General features: G+C 43.2%; 1 protein-coding gene across 1 annotated transcript in view; it reads left to right on the top strand.

Moving 5' to 3' along the window:
* The window catches only part of zranb3 (zinc finger, RAN-binding domain containing 3), a 116,967-nt gene that overhangs the window by 34,383 nt on the left and 63,568 nt on the right, over window positions 1-19,016 (top strand). The window contains exons 8-9 of the mRNA XM_037696713.1: window positions 5,742-5,876; window positions 12,041-12,160. Coding sequence (XP_037552641.1) covers window positions 5,742-5,876; window positions 12,041-12,160 — 255 coding nt within the window. The remainder of the gene's footprint in view (window positions 1-5,741; window positions 5,877-12,040; window positions 12,161-19,016) is intronic.

The following is a 19,016-nucleotide window of genomic DNA, read 5'->3' as shown; positions in this document are numbered from 1 at the left end:
CTCCTCTGGACATGTCCAAACCACTGTCCCTCCTCTGGACATGTCCACACCACTGTCCCTCCTCTGGACATGTCCAAACCATCTGAGTGTGTCCTCTCTAACTTTATCTCCCAGTTGTTCAACCTGTGCTGTACCTCTGATGGTCTCATTCCTGATCTTCTCCATCCTTGTCTCTCCTCAGGAGAACCTCAACATCTTCATTTCTACTTCCAGTTCTGTCTCCTGTCTTTTTGTCCATGTCTCTGTCTCCAGACCATACAACATAACTGGTCTCACCACTGTCTTGTAAACTTTTCTCCATTTCTCCATCACTCCACATGTTCCTGGACGGTGGACCCCAAGTCCTTGAAGTCCTGCACCTTTGTGACCTCTGCTCCTTGGAGCCTCACTGTTCCACCTCCTCCCTCTCATTCACATGGACTCTGTCTTACTACGACTGACCTTCATTCCTCTTCTCTCAGGTGCACACCTCCACATTAATCATCTATCAACACGAGATACATCAGTCTAAATCTCTGGCATGAGAGGCGGCGGGTGATACGAGTTCCTTCCAGAAATGCTAGGCCTTTATTTTGGAAATCTCTTTCCACCTCCGTTCTAAGATTTTTAAAATGTCTTCCGGCACTAAGCTCTCGGCACGTTTCCTCCCACTTTACGATGATAAGAGGACGTCGGGGTGTTTGTAGAGTAAACGTCATGCGTAGGCGTTGGTTCTTCTTTTAGTCTCCCCATGTTCCGGTGGCACTTTCTACCTCCCACGCTGGGATTTCTGAGCCCCGGCGCACGTACCATCGCAAATGCGGCCCCTAACTGGCCTGCGATCCCATCGGCTCGTCTTGGCGCCAGTCATCGAGTTCCTCGTGTCATGGTTTCTCTCCCCCCCCTCGCCGGCTCTGAAGTGTCCACATCAGCAGGTGCAAGGAAACGGTGCAGGTGCTTCTGCAGCGCTAATTACGAGCCAGCAGTGACACGACGAGGAAGTTGCTTCGAAAAGTGATGATGCAAGATTTCAGCCCGTTCTCACGAAATGTTGAGGAGTCATTTAATTGGGAGTTAAACGCAGCTCGTATTTCTACATACCTGCTGCAATTAAGCTATGGAGCCTACATGTCATCAAAGTTCATGTCATGTCTTCAGTCATCTTGGTCTGAGCATCAGCTTGTACGTAATATTTATCTTTGCTTTAGTTATTCCACTTTTACATGTTTTCACATTTATTTTTTATTTTAAAAGTGAACGAACAAGTAATATTTTACCTGCTGAAAAATATTTGTCATACAACCTCAGTTTGGAAAATCCCAACCAGACTGACGAGCCAAGACCAGCTCGAGGACGAACAGGGACTTTTGAGTACTTGGGGTGTCATTAAAATTATTGTAACCGGAGAGGATATTGCTCCTGATCTCTTAACGTTCGGAGTGCGTTCTACTAAATATTTTATCCCTTTGGCTTTGTAAGGCTCGGCACAGCCCTGGTTGGCCCAGGACAGGTCCTCAGCTCCCCACAGCCATGTCGACTTGGCGTGTGAGGGGGATTGCCATACGAGAAAGCTTGTGGCTCATTATTTTGTGACATGGAACAATGGAAAACGTGGAGCTCATTCTATTCCTGTTCATCGTTCTTTCTCTCTTCAAACATTTAAAACCGAACCAGCGAAGGTCGAGTGCTGATGGAAGAAATACGGTGGAAAGGTACAGTGAGGAACATACGTAGTTGAACACCTGTGAACATCACTGTTAATATTTGGTGCGGTCGTCTTTGTTTGCAGTGACAGAGGTCAGATGTTTCCTGTAGTTCTTCACCAGGTTCACTGCAGCAGGACGTTGGACCATTCCTCCACAGATCTTCTCTAGATCATCCAGGTTTCTGGGCTGTCGCTGAGAAACACAGAGTTTGAGCTCCCTCCAAATATTTTCTATAGGGTTTAGGTCTGGAGACTGGCTAGGTCACTCCAGAACCTTGATCTGCTTCTTATGGAGCCACTCCTTGGTTCTCCTGGCTGTGAGCTTCAGGTCATTGTCATGTTGGAAGACCCAGCCACGACTCATCTTCAATGCTCTGAGGTTGTTCCCCAGAATCTCTCACTACATGGCCCCGGTCATCCTCTCCTTAATACAGTGCAGTCGTCCTGTCCCATGTGCAGAAAAACACCCCCAAAGCATGATGCTTCCACCCCCATGCTTCACAGCAGGGGTGGTGTATTTGGGATGGTACTCATCATTCTTTGACCTCCAAACACGGCGAGTGGAATTAAGACCAAAAAGTTCTATTCTGGTCTCATGTGACCACAGAACTTTCTCCCATGACTCCTCTGGATCATCCAAATGGTCCTGGTCAAACTTCAGACGGGCCTGGACGTGTGCTGGTTTAATCAGGGAAACCTTCGTGCCATGCATGATTTAAACTATGACGTCTTAGTGTATTACCCACAGTAACCATGGAAACAGTGGTGCCAGCTCTCTTCAGGTCATGGACCAGCTCCTCCGTGTAGTTCTGGGCTGATTCCTCACCTTTCTTAGGATCATCGATACGCCACGAGGTGAGATGTTGCATGGAGCCCCAGTCCAAGGGAGATTGACAGTCATGTTTAGCTTCTTCCATTTTCTAATAGTTGCTCCAACAGTTGATCTTTTTTCACCAAGCTGCTTGACAGTTGTCCAGTAGCCCTTTCCAGCCTTGTGGAGGTCTACAATGTTGTCTCTGGTGTCTTTGGACAGCTCTTTGGTCTTAGCCATGTTAGTAGTTGGAGTCTTACTGATTGTGTGGGATGGACAGGTGTCTTCATGCAGCTAACCACCTCAAGAAGGTGCTTCTAATTTAGAATAATAAGTGGAGTGGAGGTGGAGTTTTTAGAGGTGGACTAACAGGTCTTTGAGGGACAGAACTGTTGCTGATTGGCAGGTGTTCAAATATTTGCAGCAGTAACACACAAATTAATTATTAAAAAATCATACATTGTGATTTCTGGATTTTTTTACATTCTGTCTCTCACAGTGGACGTGCACCTAAGGTGAACATTTCAGACCCTCCATGATTTCTAAGTGGGAGAACTTGCGACGTCTCAGCGTGTTCAAATGCTTATTGTCCTCTCTGTACACAAGTGTACAAGGCAGTGCCATGCCAAACGCTAGTGGGCCACATGTACAGTAAGACGATGTACTGTAGATTTTCAACTAGCTCGTGTGTATTGCGCGCTGCTAGCTTAGCGTAACGGCAGTGCCAACAGTTTTCGATGACGGGGTAGGGACGGTTTGTTGGGCAGGGCGCTCGGTTCTGTTGACAGGGTGGGGCGCCTTCCTTGGATAATGGTGGGGAGACACTGTTGTGTGTTAGTGGTATGTGCCCAGACTGAGAAGGTGTTTGTTGTTAAATGTAGATTTAAAATGTTAATGTGTTGGACAGAGTGCAAAAAATAAAACGTCTGCTGGTTGATGAGCTCTGTTGCTAACGGATAAATACTCAGATATGGTGGAAACCGTTATCGCCCTTCGTCCAAAGGTCTGAACTGTCCATTTGTCAGTCTTGTCAGAAAAGTAGAACACACACCGGCTGCTAAATGGATCGTTTGCAGAGTTTTGTGGAGGGAAATGGAGGCGTGAAGTGTCCGATCACCTGAAAAGAGCTGCACGCTATCGAACATAAAGCACCAAGTGGACGTTGTTTCCCTCTACACAAGCTGTCCTTTGAAGCGTAGTTTAGCTAACTGACAATATGTACTGGATGCCAGGTCCACTCTCATTTTACTCCCTAATGACGGCTTTTATCTTCCACCGCCAGACACTTTTTATGCCCCTGCTGCCCTTTACGTTTTCAGGCTCGGCCTTTTGTCTGCTGAATCTCATCCAGTGGTAGAGTGCTGAGCCACTCAGACCCCCCCCGGTAGTTTATATAGAATATTTTGAAAGCGCGATCATATAATTTTTAATTAGGAACACAGTCAGTCGCAGTGTTTATGCAGGCGCCGCTTGGTGGAACATCTGAAGGAAGAACATGAAGGCGGCACGAGCTCTGTGCTCCTGCAGTATGATGCTGTTTATGCACTCCATCCTTGACTTTGACGACGTTCGAAACCACTGAAATGCAAATGTTTGTCACTCGCTAAATGGTTCGAAAGCTTTTATGTCGCACCGCACATCTTTTCATCGTAGCGGTTGGGTAAACACGGCGTGAGAATGCCGTCGGAGACTTGGAAGAAGCCAACAATATAAATGTTGGCTCCAGAAAATAAGGCCTTTAGTTTTTTTTGGCTTTCCTTTTGCTTCTTAAGATGCCTTCCCAATAAGACGTGACCCAACTCTGCTCTGTTATCATCTCGCCACAGGCATCGCGACTTTACATCGTTTGTTACGCAACGTCTTGAGACAAAGCATTTATACACGTTTTTTGTAGCCTCACTTCGGAGTCGTCAAACAATTGGCGCGAAAAGGCTGTAGTGGTAAATGGCTACTATTGAGTCAAAATTTGGTGTGGAAGTAGCTGAGCGTCATCCCCAGCACGTATTTTGAGCGCTAAGTAATTACTCAAGATCTTAGTTTAAAATTTAGCCATCATCCATTGGTGTCAACCTTGTCTGTTGGTAAAGTATCTTTTGAACCACCAAATGGAAAAGTATTGGGCGTACTTTTACAACTGATTAATTGTTGGAGCCAACCCAAATCAAGATGGACTGACTCACTTTACAAAACAGGAGTAGTTGTAACTCAGTTAACTGTAAAGATATTGTGTCCACATTTGGTTTTGCACTAGTTGTCACAACAGATACTCCGAATCCTACTGGTTGCGCTGGTTGCTGCTTAATACTTCAGCATTAACGGTCGAGGCCAACCTTGTTTTTCTGTTTGCAAAATATCTCATGGACCACTAAATGGATTTTAATGAAACTTGGAAAGTATATCATGAAGTCTACAACTGATTGTTTTGAAGTCAACAGGATTTAAAACGAACGCCACAACTAAACCAACTGAAAACACACAAAAAGCTTGTAACTGTCAATTTTACAAATATTGAGCTAACATCGGAGCTACGAGTCCTTCACAAAACATACTTGGAGATCCCACTATAGTTTATGTATTTTTTTAGATTTGACCCAACAACTCTCGTATTTTGGCATTAAACGGCGGCAGGCGATAAGCATTCCCTCGAAGAATTCTAGGCCTTGAACCAAATACGTGTTAACGATGCCTTGTAACAAAACAAGTTAACAACTTTGCAAAGCCTCGTTTAAATTAAGATTTCCTACAAGTCCCACTTTTATGATTGACTACATGTTGGTAAAACAAATTCGGAGTCCCTCGGCGCGTCTTGTTTATGAGCCGGTGGGAGCTGCTCCTCAGCGGCAGCGCTTCCCCTGCTGCGATCTCCACTCCCGCCTTAAATACTCCTCGCCAATCACCTTGAGAGCATGCGAGGCACCTTTGATTTATTGTACTGGCTGGGCTGCTTCTCCATCTTCGACCCCGGCTTGTCACAAAGGCGGCTATAATTGGGAGACGCTCGTGACCCACCTAACACAGCAGCCCAGTCGGAGGGAGGAGGGGGGAGGCATCCTGGGGAATTCTCCATCCATCCCTCTTCTTTTTTTGTCTTCCTTTTTCTTTCCCTTCCAGGAAAAGTAGGACACCCAGCAGCACCATTAATTGTTTTGCCCTTTATATCTCAATAACAGGAGAGACGGAGAGGCGAGGACGGACGGAGAACAGAAGGACGCAGCCTCACGGTCTTTGTGCTCTCCTTGCTTGCAGGAGGCCTCGGCCAGTTTTGCGGAGTGGGAGCGACTGATGAAAGGACAGAGGTCAGGGGTGTTGGCTACAGATAACCCCTTCACTGAGGTCATGAGCCTGGTTACTCAGATGTACAAGCAAACGGCTATCGCAAAGGTACTGAGTTTAACTTCAGCTGAACTTGGCATAAAAAGTAAGAAAGTCTTCTCTGCCGACGTCAAACAGCTCATCTTTCAGTTGCTGTTGGTTATTTTATTCAAAGTCTAAAGAAACGAGACATAATTATTTATTTAATTAACAAACGGGTCTTGGTAGCATGCGGAAGAACCATACACAGCCACAACAGCGTGGCAGCACCTGCTGCTCAGCTATGGGATGGCATCCCATTCTTCAACCGGCATTTGTTTCAAGTCGTCCAACGTGGTTGAGTTGGTCGTTCTGGGCCGAGCAGCCGATCCCAGTTGTGTTCACTGAGGTTGAGGCCTCGACTTCAGGCACGTTGTTCCGTCTTCTTCTAAATTCTGGAGGTGTTCTCTGATGATCTCCACTCTGAGGGGGTGATTGTTGTCTTGGAGGATAGAGATCAGCCCCAGACTGTGGAGATATGAGGTTATCACTGGTATCAGAAGCTCAAAACGAGATTCGATGGCAGAATAACCCGTTTGGTATAAGCAGAGAAGATTTGGCAAGTTCCTCATGGGAGGGACCCAAAGACTACTGACGTCAACCCAAAAATGCATTCCCCCCATTCTCCATTTAACGGGAAACGAACCGTCTTTTCAACAAAATAAGATCTATTGTTTAGAAGCATTGCACAACAAACAAACACACCTTTTCTTACTTTGTGCGCTACGTTTACGTGCATCACAAACCTTCCCTTCCTCTGCTGCGCCCAAACGAACAAGGAATCGTTACGTTTGATTTACTGCTATGTTGCAATAACTACATGTTTCTGTTTAAACTTCAACCTACTTACAAAACTTTATAGATAAAATAATTAGCATCCACCAACTAAAATTAGCCTCCTAATTATACCTTTAGTTAACAAAATTTGGTAAACAATTCTGCATTAAAGTTGTTTTTATTTATTTAATAGGAATAAATATTAAGCCTTGTTCACACAATAATAATAGTAATAATAATAAACTAAAAAATCAGGATAGCATTGTTTCGTAAATGTTTTGACCAAGCGAAGTTCGTCTTTCTCTGTTTTCAACATGTTCTTACTGTGGAAGTTATCGCCACCTAGTGGAGAAGCATGGTAACTGTTTTGTTTTTGTTAAAATAGTTTTGCAATTTATTTTTTATTATTTAATTTTTTTTAATGAAAGAAGAAAATATCAAACTATTAAACTTTGGGTGTTCATTGACTCTTGTCTTTCCAGAACTTTATTGAAACCCGAGACGACTGCTTTTTGTCCTAAAGGATTTTTTAAGTCGAGCTTCTGTTAGCTACAATTTTCACCATATGGTTTTGTTATATCAAACATTTTATCAAGAATCTATAACTCACTAATAAGTATAAAAAAATAAACTTCAAACCCTTTTACCTCTAAAATAAATGAACCTGTAAGAAATGGTTAAACTGCCTTGTTTCATTTTAATGTCGAAGGATAAAGGTGAGTTCGTGGCATCATTCTTTGCTCTTGGCTGAGTACTCCGTGATCTCATGGGAAAGCATCGCCATGGTAACGCAGTCTAATGGTCACCAGCGAAAGCACTTAGACAAAGTAGGGAGTTATAACGGAGGTATTATTTAGTTGCGTCCAGCCTGGTATGATTGCACCTTATATCAAAGTTACACACAGCACTAAAATAGCATCTCTGTGACGGTGTTGCCATGGCGACTGGGCCCACTCTCAGCTTAAAGAGATGTTTTTTTTGTTGTTGTTGTTTTAATGAGAGAGGAACAAGCGCTGTGGGAAGGAAGGTGGCTGGACGCGTACAGCGTGAAGACGGCTGGGGTCAGAGCCACTAGAATCTAACATTCATTTCCATTTCCACTCCTTCAGAGGAAAACATCCCCGCCGTAACTCGGCTCCGACCGCCTGATCTTTCCCCACCCTCGCTAATCAGCACTCTTTGAGAACAGGCATTTTCCTCTGTCTCCTATATTTGTAGGTAAATAAAGTGCCATCTGCCATGTTTGAGGGCCGGCGATATTCTCAATTAGCCGAGCTCCCTCCGCCACGAGGAGCGTCGCCCGGAGGTTAACAAAAAACAGAGATAACTTGCAAATCCAATCATGGACACGCTACTCGCTCAGACTGCCTCCGAGCTTGGATCGTATTTGAACTTGGTGTTGTTTACTGATTGGATTTCTGCTCAGTTTAGCCCCAACTCTGGACCTCCTTTCACTACAAAGGTCCCTGCCTCCTCCCCCACCCTTCTTCCCCCTCAAAGCCAATACTGCTGGACCATCTCATTTCCGCTCCCCTCGGCTCTTAGAGTCAGACACACTTTCGCTACTTTCCAAAAAAAAAAAAAAGGCTTGCCATCTTCTTTTTTTGGACCCTCGGGTGGGGTGATAGAGTATATGTCATTCTGAGGAGCTTCACGGACCCTGCCTGCCAGTCCTGCCTGGTGACAGAGCTGCCAAATGCCTTGGGGGTATTTTCGTTGCGTTGCCCGCCAAGCATCTGCTCCCAATTACCCAGAGAGGACGTCTCTGATGCTGGACTTTAAAGGAAGATAACGGGTCCGCTTCAGACAGCTGAGAAGTTTGTGCACTAATTAAACTCAGCGGAAGGAAGCTGGCGAAGCCGAGCCGTCGGTAATGAGAACCCCTCTGATCAGAACAGGGTCGGCAGGCCTGGCGGACAGATTCATTATCGGCCGCATCGGCTAATTACCAGCGAGGTGAAGCAGAGGTTCTTCCTTCAGAGCAGGTGCGATGGCTGTAGAGGTTGTCAGGTGTGCGCAGAGATTTTAGGAGCTGGATTCACGCCGCAGCGAACAAGCCTGTCTTCCAAAAACCGCCTTGTAAGGACTCTGTTGAATTCAAATCAAACCTCAGTATTTCTCACTAGTCGGTGCTATTCTCGGCCGGAGGCTCTCAAATGAGCCGAGTCCGGGTGCTCAAAGACGCGCTCATCCACTGCAGCTTTGCAGAAGTTAGCAGGAAGCGTCACTCAGGTTGACATGATGCATTCAAATACCTTCAGGGGACGGTTAACTCACTCTTTGCTCTCATGGTGCTTACCTTTTTTTAAGATTGTTAGTTTCACACTGTCAATCAAGGTTAAAGTTTTCAGCGTTAAAACAGAAACAAACTAAAATAAAATACACCAGTATTGCTCTTATCTTTTCAAGGCATCGTTACTACCTGACTTCATAAATAAAACCAAACTAACAAGGGAAAAAACTGTCTTGTGGTAAAACAACAAGCAGTTGTGTCAGCAAAAAAAGGTAAATAATTCAACTCGGTTTATTTATATAGCCCTGGAAAAGGGTGGATCGCTGTATTCAGGTCGAGGGTGAGGTTCTGGGGTTCTGTTCACAGTGAGGGAAGAATGGAGCGTGAGGTCGACAGATGGATTGGTGCAGCGTCTGCAGTATTGTGAACTCTGTGCCGGTCCATTGTGGTGAAGAGGAGCTGAGCTGTAAGACAAAGCTCTCTGTTTACTGGTCGGTCTACGTTCCTCCCCTCACCTCTGGTCATGAACTCTGGTAGAGACTGAAAGAATGAGATCGTGGATCCAGGAGGTTGAAATGAGTTTCCTCTGCAGGGTAGCTGGACTCTTCCTTAGAGACAGGCTGAGAAGTTCAGTTATCAGGAGAGACTCAGAACCACCAGTGCTCCTCCACATCCAGAGGAACCAGTTGAGGTGGTTCAAGCATCTGGTAAGGATGCTCCTTGGTTGCCTCCCTAGGGAGGTGCTTCGGGCATGTCTGACTGGGAGGAGACCCAGAGGAAGACCAAGGAGACGCTGGAAAGACTGTCTCTCAGTTGGTCTGGGAACATCTTGGAATCCTCTCAGAAGAGCTGGAAGAGGCTGTGGAGAGAGAAGTCTGGACCTCCCTGCTCAAGATGCTGCCCCTGCGACTTCAGAACAAGCTGAAGATGATGGATGGATGGATGGATGGATGGATGGATGGATTGATTATTTATATAGCACCAAATCACAACAAAGTTGTCTCAGGGACTTTACAGGAACATTCACATAAAAGCCAGTTAGTAAAGTTCTCTATCTAAGAATCCAGCAGACAAGATGAATCTTGGCTTCGTTGCAGTCTCCCATCCTGAGCAAGCACAGTGGAGACAGTGGGAAGAAAAACTCCCTTTAACAGGAAGAAACCTCCAGAAGAACCAGCTCAGTTATATATGATGTAATAACCTGGAGACAGTAATACATGCATTCATTACATCTAGGCTTGATTACTGCAATTCACTCCTGTTTGGTATCAGTCAGACCTCCATTGCACGACTACAACTGGTCCAGAATGCAGCAGCCCCAGTTTTAACCAGTACAGGCAAAAGAGAGCACATTACACCAGTTTTGGCCTCACTGCACTGGTTACTGGTTCACCTTAGAATCCAGTTCAAAATACTCATGTATGTCTACAAATCACTGAACAGTGTTGCCCCCCCCCCCATCTCTCTGATCTGCTACAACCGTATGTCCCACCACACTCCCTGAGGTCAGCGGACCAGTTGCTCCTCACAGTTCCAGGAACTCGTCTTAAGCACAGAGATGACAGGGCCTTCTCTGTAGCAGGACCAAGACTCTGGAACGAGTTACCTCTGCTTGTCAGACAGGCCCCCTCCCTCTCTGTTTTCAAGTCCCGTTTAAAAACTCACTACTATTCAGTAGCTTTCAACACCAGATGATCTGTGTTTGATCCTGTATGCTCCACACTGGTTTGTCATCATTATCTGCATCGTTTTTATGTCTATATTCTGATTTACCTCATTTTGTATTTTGCTTTGTGTGTTACCTGTTGTTCTGTCTGTACAACACTTTGGTTGGTCTTGTTGCTGTTTTAAGTGCTCTATAAATAAAGTGGTATGGTATGATGTCATCAGTATGTTGCTGTTTTCTGTACCGAGGTCTTTTTTTTTTTCCTCCAACTTCCACACGGTCCCGTCTAGGACACAGTGCAAGATATGATTTTTTTTAAACCTCCCCTTCCCTCGTGTTTCTCTTTTCCTTATCTGCAAAGTGCAGCACCTCCCGAGGCCGCAGCCTCAGACACCTCCGTCTCCCCATGTCTGTTTGTGTTTTTGGATGGGCTGTATTGAAATGTAATTTTGTTGTGCTTCGGTGCAATGACTATAAAACTGATTCTGAACAGTATCCAGTCATGCTAGGTTTTAGTCTTGGTTAGCCTAACCAGCATCTTTTCACTTGAGGGTCACAGATGATTCTTATTAGTCTTTTTATGATTCTATATATGAGGGTATGTGTGTGTATAACTCTTGTGAGCTGGATAACTAAAAATAAGCCACATCTAGGCTTTAGAAACCATCCTTTTGAAAATTGGGTTGCCTCGTCAACATCCAAGATGGCCACCTTCATATATTTAAATAAACTGGCCCGCCCCCTGTCTTTTGAGGAAACTGCTTTCTAGTTTTCATATTGCTTAAATTTCAGTATCTATAAATGATTTGGGTGGCTCGTGGGGTGGCCACAAATTAATCAGTGGTGGCTAAGGCCACCGCTCGCCACCATCTGGCTCCACTATTGCACCCGACTGTGAATAAAATTGCTCCCTCCACTTGTCAGGACCAATCACGCTTCAGCACCTCAGACAAACAAACAAACTTACCTCTCTTCTTCTGCAGTGTAACTCCTACCCACTTCAATGTCCCGCACCAAAAACATTAAGGTATACTTGCATTCCCTGGCCAGAAGAACATTCATCTCGACAAAGTCCTTCAGCGACGGGGGACATTGGCGTACCCTTGTTTTTGTCGGCAAACAGAAAATCACGATCCTTAAAGAGACATTGACTGTACTGTAGACGGGACGCCGCAGTTAACAAAAAGTCACCTGGCTGTTCAGGTGTCAGTCGGTGGATTGTCTCGTATCGAGTGCCACCACAATCAAAAGAGCACACACACCGATCATATCGCCGAGTTGTGAGTTATTGATTTGCTCTCACTATCTGCAGGCTGACAAATGCGCCCCATTCACTGTGTGCGCACTCTTCTTAGCGTCCAGATTCCTGGCAGTCAATAGTGAATCGATCAGGCAGAAAGGATGCAGCGGTGATTAATTGACTTCTTTACTGATCTTGCCGCTGTGTGGTCGAGCCGTGAAGTGATGGATTCAGTGGCTCTCTTTCATCTGGGTCTGTTTCTCTGTGTGTGTGGCCAGGCGGGAGCTGTGAAGGACTACATTAAGATGATGCTGGAGGCAGAGCAGCTGAAGTTCCTGGTCTTCGCCCACCACCTCACCATGCTGCAGGCCTGCACCGAAGCCGTCATCGAGGCCAAGGTAACCGGAGCCAGATCACAGCTGCAAGCACTAAAAGGCTCAACGCTGGTGTGAAGAGTGCGTTAATTATGTCCAATATCCAAAAAAATGGAAGAACGTATCAATCTATATTAAGTCCCTGTGTTTTTCCTATACATCTTAATGGTTTCCAGCATTAACGAATGATTTTGCCCTCCGTAGAACACCGGAACAGAGCACGCAATTAACCCGGTCACCCCGCTCAATTGGTTTTGATCCTCCTCTAATCAGACACTCTCTGGTAAAACAACAACCTACTTTTGGTTCTTTAAAGACGATGCCCGCCTGATTACAGGGATACTCCTACAGTTCTGTTGGCCGGTACCGTCGTGAGCATGGATTTCATGGCAACAACATGGGGCTTGCAGGTATTTGTGACCCGTGCTTTGAAACGAGTCGGAATGAGAACAGTCCATGTGCAAAGAAGGTGAAAATATTGCTTTTTGTTGTTGCAGTTGATATTTTCATAAAAATGACACCATCTGCGAGCAAGGCAACTAAAATAGCAAGTAGCCATCCTAGTCTACCATTAAAGCCAATATTTCTTCAGATGTATTCATTTTGATTGCGTGAGCGTTTATGAAACGTTCACACAGTTGTGTTCCATTTTTCTTCTGTACGTTTTCCGGCGCAGTTGTCGTCCCTCAGTTTTCAGTCGCGCTCCACGTTGGGCAGACTTCCTCTGCCAGTGGCCGTTACCTTATTGCCAAGGGCGCCTTTGACACCGTCACGTGGCCTTTGCTCAACAGGAAGGTACTTTGGGCACCAGTAGGGCAACATGCTGGAACTAATTAAGTATTACTACAACGTAACCGAGGAAACTGTAGTATGGAAATGAAAAGATGTTTTGGCTCATTTTTATACACCCGTCAAAGGGCAGATGTGTTGCGGTATAGTTACTTACGCTCATGAACGTTCTCTTTTCCTGCTTGTGATCTGCTCAACAGAATTTTGTACCCATGTCTACCCCTAGTAAGTGTGTTGCTTAACCTTTTCATCACCCTTCAAGGTCAAAGGCTATACTAGGTCTTTGCTTGCCCCGGCGTCTCTATAGATTTCTGTAGTAGAGTTTGTCGACGGGCGTATTTTGACAGCCATCAAGAGGCAGACGTATATAACTTAACTACTTATGCTCGTAAACTTACTCGTCCTGCCCATAGTTTCTGATTTGCTTAAAGAAATAATGAAAAATAGCTAACACCCAAATAACGCTTCCCAATTTCCACAATACAGGAGCGTCCTGGTGCGAGGTCAGCTGCACTGTAAAAATAAACAGTGACGACCTATTTTGGGCTTGGGGCTTGCCATACCAACGCGAGGCAATGCTTCAACGCTTGACCTTCCAACTTAAAGATTACAAAAGGAAACCTTTAAGTGATTTTTAAGCTTATTGTGTGAAAGTTTATGACGCATCCACACTATCAGATAAATTCAAGTTTTTTGTGGTAATATTTGCTAATTTCAGCTTGTTATGCTCCTTTCAGCTTTTTTCTGCTAGTTTCAGCTTTTTCTACCATTTTCAGCTACTAATAAGCTCTTTTTATGCTAATTTTAGTTTTTTTCAACTAATTCCACATTTTTAAGTTCCTTTCAGCTCTTTCCACTTCCTTCTGGTAATTTAAGCTGCTTTCTGACTTTTCAGCTTTTTTATTTTTTCTCTTTCATCCTTTTGAGCTAATTTTCCTAATTTATGTTCTTTCAGTTTTATTCTGCTAACTTGGGCTTGTTCTTCCATTTCAGCAAGATTTCAAGTCAAGTCAACTTTATTGATAGATCACATTTAAAACAGAACCTGTTATCAAAGTGCTTTCAGCATGTTTTCAGCTGATTTCAGCTGTTTTTTAGCTACTTTTCTGCTTTTTAATTTTTTCTAGTTTCATCCTTTTGAGTGAGTTTTTTTAGTTTATGTTCTTTCTGTTTTCTTATGCTAAATTTGGCTTATTTGTCCATTTCAACAAGATTTCAGCACATTTTTTTTGCTAATTTCAGCTGTTTTTTCAGCTACTTTTCAGCTTTTTCCTCTAATTTCATTCTTTTGAGCTCATTTCCTAATTTATGTGTTCTTTTTTCTTTCTTCTGCTAAATTGGACTTGTTCTTCCATTTCAGCAAGATTTCAGCATGTTTTTAGCTCATTTCAGCTGTTTTTTCAGCAAGTTCTTACAAGCGATAAGCATTCACACAGCATTTTTTCAAGAAATGCATTCTCTCTAGTTGCTGTTGCTCATTTCTGCTCCATTAATCGGCGCTGATTCATCCAGTCATCAAGGTGTTTTGCTAACATGTATTGCTTAAAGAACACACACAAACAAACCTGTGGATTTGAAGAATTCTCCTGAGGTTTTCATTTCCTATCAAAGGAAATACTAAACATGCCAAACCCTTTCATATTTCACCCTCGCATCCCTTCTTACCGCAGGTAATTGGCCTCATGGCGCAGGTTTACTCTTTCATTTACAGTCCTGCTGTTTCCTGTCGCCGGCCTGATTTACTTTGACAGGGCAAAGATCTTGAAGCTCGAATGTTGAGCTCAAACTGACAGCAGATGTTGGCGTGCATGAATTATTATTTTTCCTTTTAAGTCTCTTTCAGGTGAGTAATTCAATGAAGGAGTGGTGTTCGGATCATTTCCAAATGTTTTGTGAGGAATCCAGCATCATAGTTTACTTTCTTTCTCAGGAAGTTAAACCCCCCCCCCCCCTCCTCTAAAGCCAGTCCTCAAAGTTTTTCCCCAACTCATTACAAGTAAATGAATTCTCTTCGGCTGGCAGCCAGCAACCTGTGAAACGAGTCAAGTGTGCGTTCGCGTGTGTTGCAGGGGTCGGGGAGTTGTCGTCTGGATGGAAACCGACGGTGCGAGGTGCGATAACACGTTCCTCCTTGAGACGCTCGCTCTCCGGCGTGTTCGCGCTCGCCAATTAACAGAGACGAGCTAAAAACGGATCGGCAAGCGACGCGGGGAGTCGAGACGGGCGGCGCAGACGAGTGATTGCGCTTCAATCACGCGTCGCCGTTTTGTTCGCTCGTTGCCATCCTGTCGCGAGCTGCCGACGTGGCTCGAAGGGTTATTTGTTAAGCTTTTGGGTGAAAATAAAAACACCTCTTAAACTGGATCGCTGGAGGGGTTTATGACATCGAGGTGTTGGACCTCGCATGACACTGAACGTTTTAGCTTTTTTTCCTCATAGAAAACGAATTGAGCTCATTTTCCATCCTTCACATCTTTAGCTCTGTTTACCTTTTACTGCTCCTTTCACATTTTATGCTTCAGCTTCTTTCAGCTGTGTTTTCAGCTGTTTTGTGCTCCTTTCAGATTCTTTCTGCTAGCTACAGCATTTTTGTGCTTCTAACTTTGTTCTGCTAATTTCAGCTTGTTCTGATCCCTTCAACTTACTTCTGCAAGTTTCAGCTTTTTCAACTACTGTTCAGCTGTTTTTATGCTAATTTTAGCTTTTTCAGCTAATTCCACATTTTATGCACTTATTTCTACCTTTTTTAGCCTAATTCAGAAAAATCAGAGTTCTCTCCACTTCCTTCTGCTAATTTAAGCTTATTTCTGCTTTTTAGCTACTTTTCAGCTGTTTTTTTGTGTGTGCACAAATTTCAGCTGTTTTCAGATAATTTATACTTTTTTGTGCTCATTTCTGCTTCTTTCAGCTTAATAGGGCATATGTGTTCTTTCTGCTTTCTTCTGCTAATTTAAGCTTGTTCTAACTTTTCAGCTATATTTTTAGCTCTTTTTATTTTTTTTTTAGCAAATTTCAGCTGTTTTCAGATAAATTCAAGTTTCTCGTGTTAATTTCTGCTACTTTCAGCACAATTAATTTGTTTTTGCTAATTTCACCTTGTTATGCGCCTTTCAGGTTTTTTCCGCTAGTTTCAGCTTTTTTTTTTTTTTTTGCTCTTTCAGCTCCTAATAAGCTTTTTAATGCTAATTTTAGTTTTTTCAACTAATTCCTCATTTTAAGCTGCTTTCAGCTCTTTCCACTTCCTTCTGGTTGGTTAAGCTTCATTTTTCCTTTTCATCTAATTTTTTTTTGTTGCTATTTTCAGCTTATTGTTTTTTAGCTAATTGTTGTGCTAATTTCTGCTTATTTAAAGCTAATTGAGCAAATGTGTGTTCTCTCTGCTTCCTTCTGCTAATTTGGGCTTGCTCTTCCATTTCAGCTACATTTTGTAGCTAATTTCAGCTGTTTTTCATCAAGTTCTTCTGCACCAAGGATTCACACTCTTGAATCTCCTTGACGATCGTGGAGTCACATTTACCTGGATGGTAGATGGACTCTACTTCGATATCACCTTTCTCTCTGATCAAGACACTCAAAGTGCTTTACAACACCACCTGAGCTTTATCACATTCAGACACTCATGGGACACACGTCGGAGACATTTAGGAGCTCAGTGCCTTGCTCAGGGACACTTCAGCATGTGACTGCTGGAGGAATCCAACCCCCAACTCTTGCATTGGAGGACGACTGCTCTAACCACTCGGCCACAGCCGCCCAAACCTGAAAACACGGAAGCAGGTGTAAGAACACGATGTTGGACTGTCGGCCGTTGTGACCCTCCACAGGACTGAGAGACACAAATGTTTTGAAAAAGGTTCCAGTTTTATTCAGAACCGAGGTCACTGGGCTCCTATGGTTCTCTGGTGTGTTCTAAAAGGGTTTCTTTCAGAAATATTTACAGACCAGAATACAGGGTGATATAATACTACTCTCAGTGATTGTCCCACACAAATCTGTGGCAGCTTTTTAGAGACGGACAAACCGTCCCCTTTCATAATCGCATTCAATGGAAGGTGCAGGCAACGGTACGGGTCATATTGTATCCAGGTAGTTCCCCTGTTCTTTTTTCAGAGATATATTAACAAAGGAGTGTTTGCAAATACGGTGCTCAACCTCCCACACATAAAAAGGGTGACTGAAGCCGCCCAAGTATCTCTCTCCCTAATTCAGCAGCTTTGCAACTGCCTGCCAGGAGACAATCATACGACCAGACAAATGCTGGCTAGCTTAATGCTGTTTGCTGCTAACTCATTAACTTAGTTTTAGGCCTGTCACGATAACACATGTTGCTGGGTGATTGTCTCAAATTATTGCGATAAACGATAATATTGTTTGAAATTGTCAATAATTAGTAATTATTGTCAAATTTACGAATAAAGGTTGGTTAATTTGTTTTGTGTGTAGTACCTTTTTTCGACCACTGGATGGCAGTATAAGACTGTTTGAACAGAAGGATGGATAGTGAGGGAGCGAGCAGCGTGTCTCTTTAAGAAAAATGGGAGGGAGGCCTCTTGACGTGACATGGGCTGTCTCTCTTCAGTTCTCAAAATGGCGGACGTTCGGTGTGGTTTGAGCTCTTTAGCATTTTTCACACAAAGCTTTTAATAAAAAGTCAGTAAACAAGTTCTCAGCTTCTTTTTGCAGAGAAAAACAACTTTTTACGCAAAAGCACGGGTTTCAACCGTGAATTCTGGAGCTTCAACAAGACAGAGGTTTTTTCGCGGGGTCGGCCCGTTAGCTTAGCTCGTAGCTTAGCTGCTTTTAACGATCCAAAACGTTCCTAGAACCTCCTTCTTCCACCTGCGTAATATCACTAACATTAGAAACATCTGATCTAAAGATGATGCAGAAAAACTGGTCCATGCATTTGTCACGTCTAGACTGGACTATTGCAATGGTTTATTATCTGGGTGTCCAAATACTTCTTTAAAACGTCTTCAGTTGATCCAACATGCTGCTGCCAGAGTCTTAACTGGAGTTACTGGGAGAGATCATATCTCTCCAGTTTTAGCTTCTCTCCATTGGCTCCCTGTCAAATCCAGAATAGAATTCAAAATCTTACTTCTAACCTACAAAGCTCTCAACAACCTAGCTCCATCTTACATTACAGATCTTATTGTTCCATATTTTACTAACAGAGCACTTCACTCTCAGACTGCAGGTTTACTTGTTGTTCCTAGAGTTTCCAGCAGCAGAATGGGAAGAAGGTCTTCCAGTTCTCAGGCTCCTCTCTTGTGGAACCAATGTCCAGTTTCTGTCCATGAGGCTGACACATTGTCCAGTTTAAGACTTTCCTTTTTGATAAATCCTATAGTTAGGGTCGGCTTGTTCTGCTGCTATAGACTTAGACTACTAGAGGACAAACTGACCTCATTTCTTAAATGAATTGTTAAAATTGAATAGTTTTCATTTGATACTATTTCTATCTTAACATGTGATTCTTGACCTGCCATTGTGTATCTATTCCTACCAAACCCAGCCGGTCGAAGCAGATGGTCCTCTTGTCCTGATCCTGGTTCTGCTAAAGGTTTCTTCCTCATGAGGGAGTTTTTCTTTCCACTGTCGCCTTCATGCTTGTTCAACATGAGAGTTCAGTGATGGAGTTAAACTCAAAGCTGCTCCTCAGATAAATAATGTTCAATTATTATTTTATACATGAATGTTTCTGTTCAATTATTATTTTATAGATGAATGTTTCTGTTAAATTATTATTTTATACATGAATGTTTCTGTTAAATTATTATTTTATAGATGAATGTTTCTGTTCAATTATTATTTTATACATGAATGTTTCTGTTAATTATTATTTTATATTTGAATGTTTCTGTTAAATTATTATTTTATACATGAATGTTTCTGTTAAATTATTATTTTATACATGAATGTTTCTGTTCAATTATTATTTTATACATGAATGTTTCTGTTAAATTATTATTTTATACATGAATGTTTCTGTTCAATTATTATTTTATACATGAATGTTTCTGTTAATTATTATTTTATATTTGAATGTTTCTGTTAAATTATTATTTTATACATGAATGTTTCTGTT

This window comes from Nematolebias whitei, chromosome 23 (genome assembly GCF_014905685.2).
Source record: "Nematolebias whitei isolate Nwh7 chromosome 23, NemWhi1, whole genome shotgun sequence".
Classification (NCBI taxonomy): domain Eukaryota; kingdom Metazoa; phylum Chordata; class Actinopteri; order Cyprinodontiformes; family Rivulidae; genus Nematolebias; species Nematolebias whitei.
The sequence above is the reverse complement of the archived record's forward strand: the minus strand, read 5'-3'. Positions and strand labels throughout refer to the sequence as shown.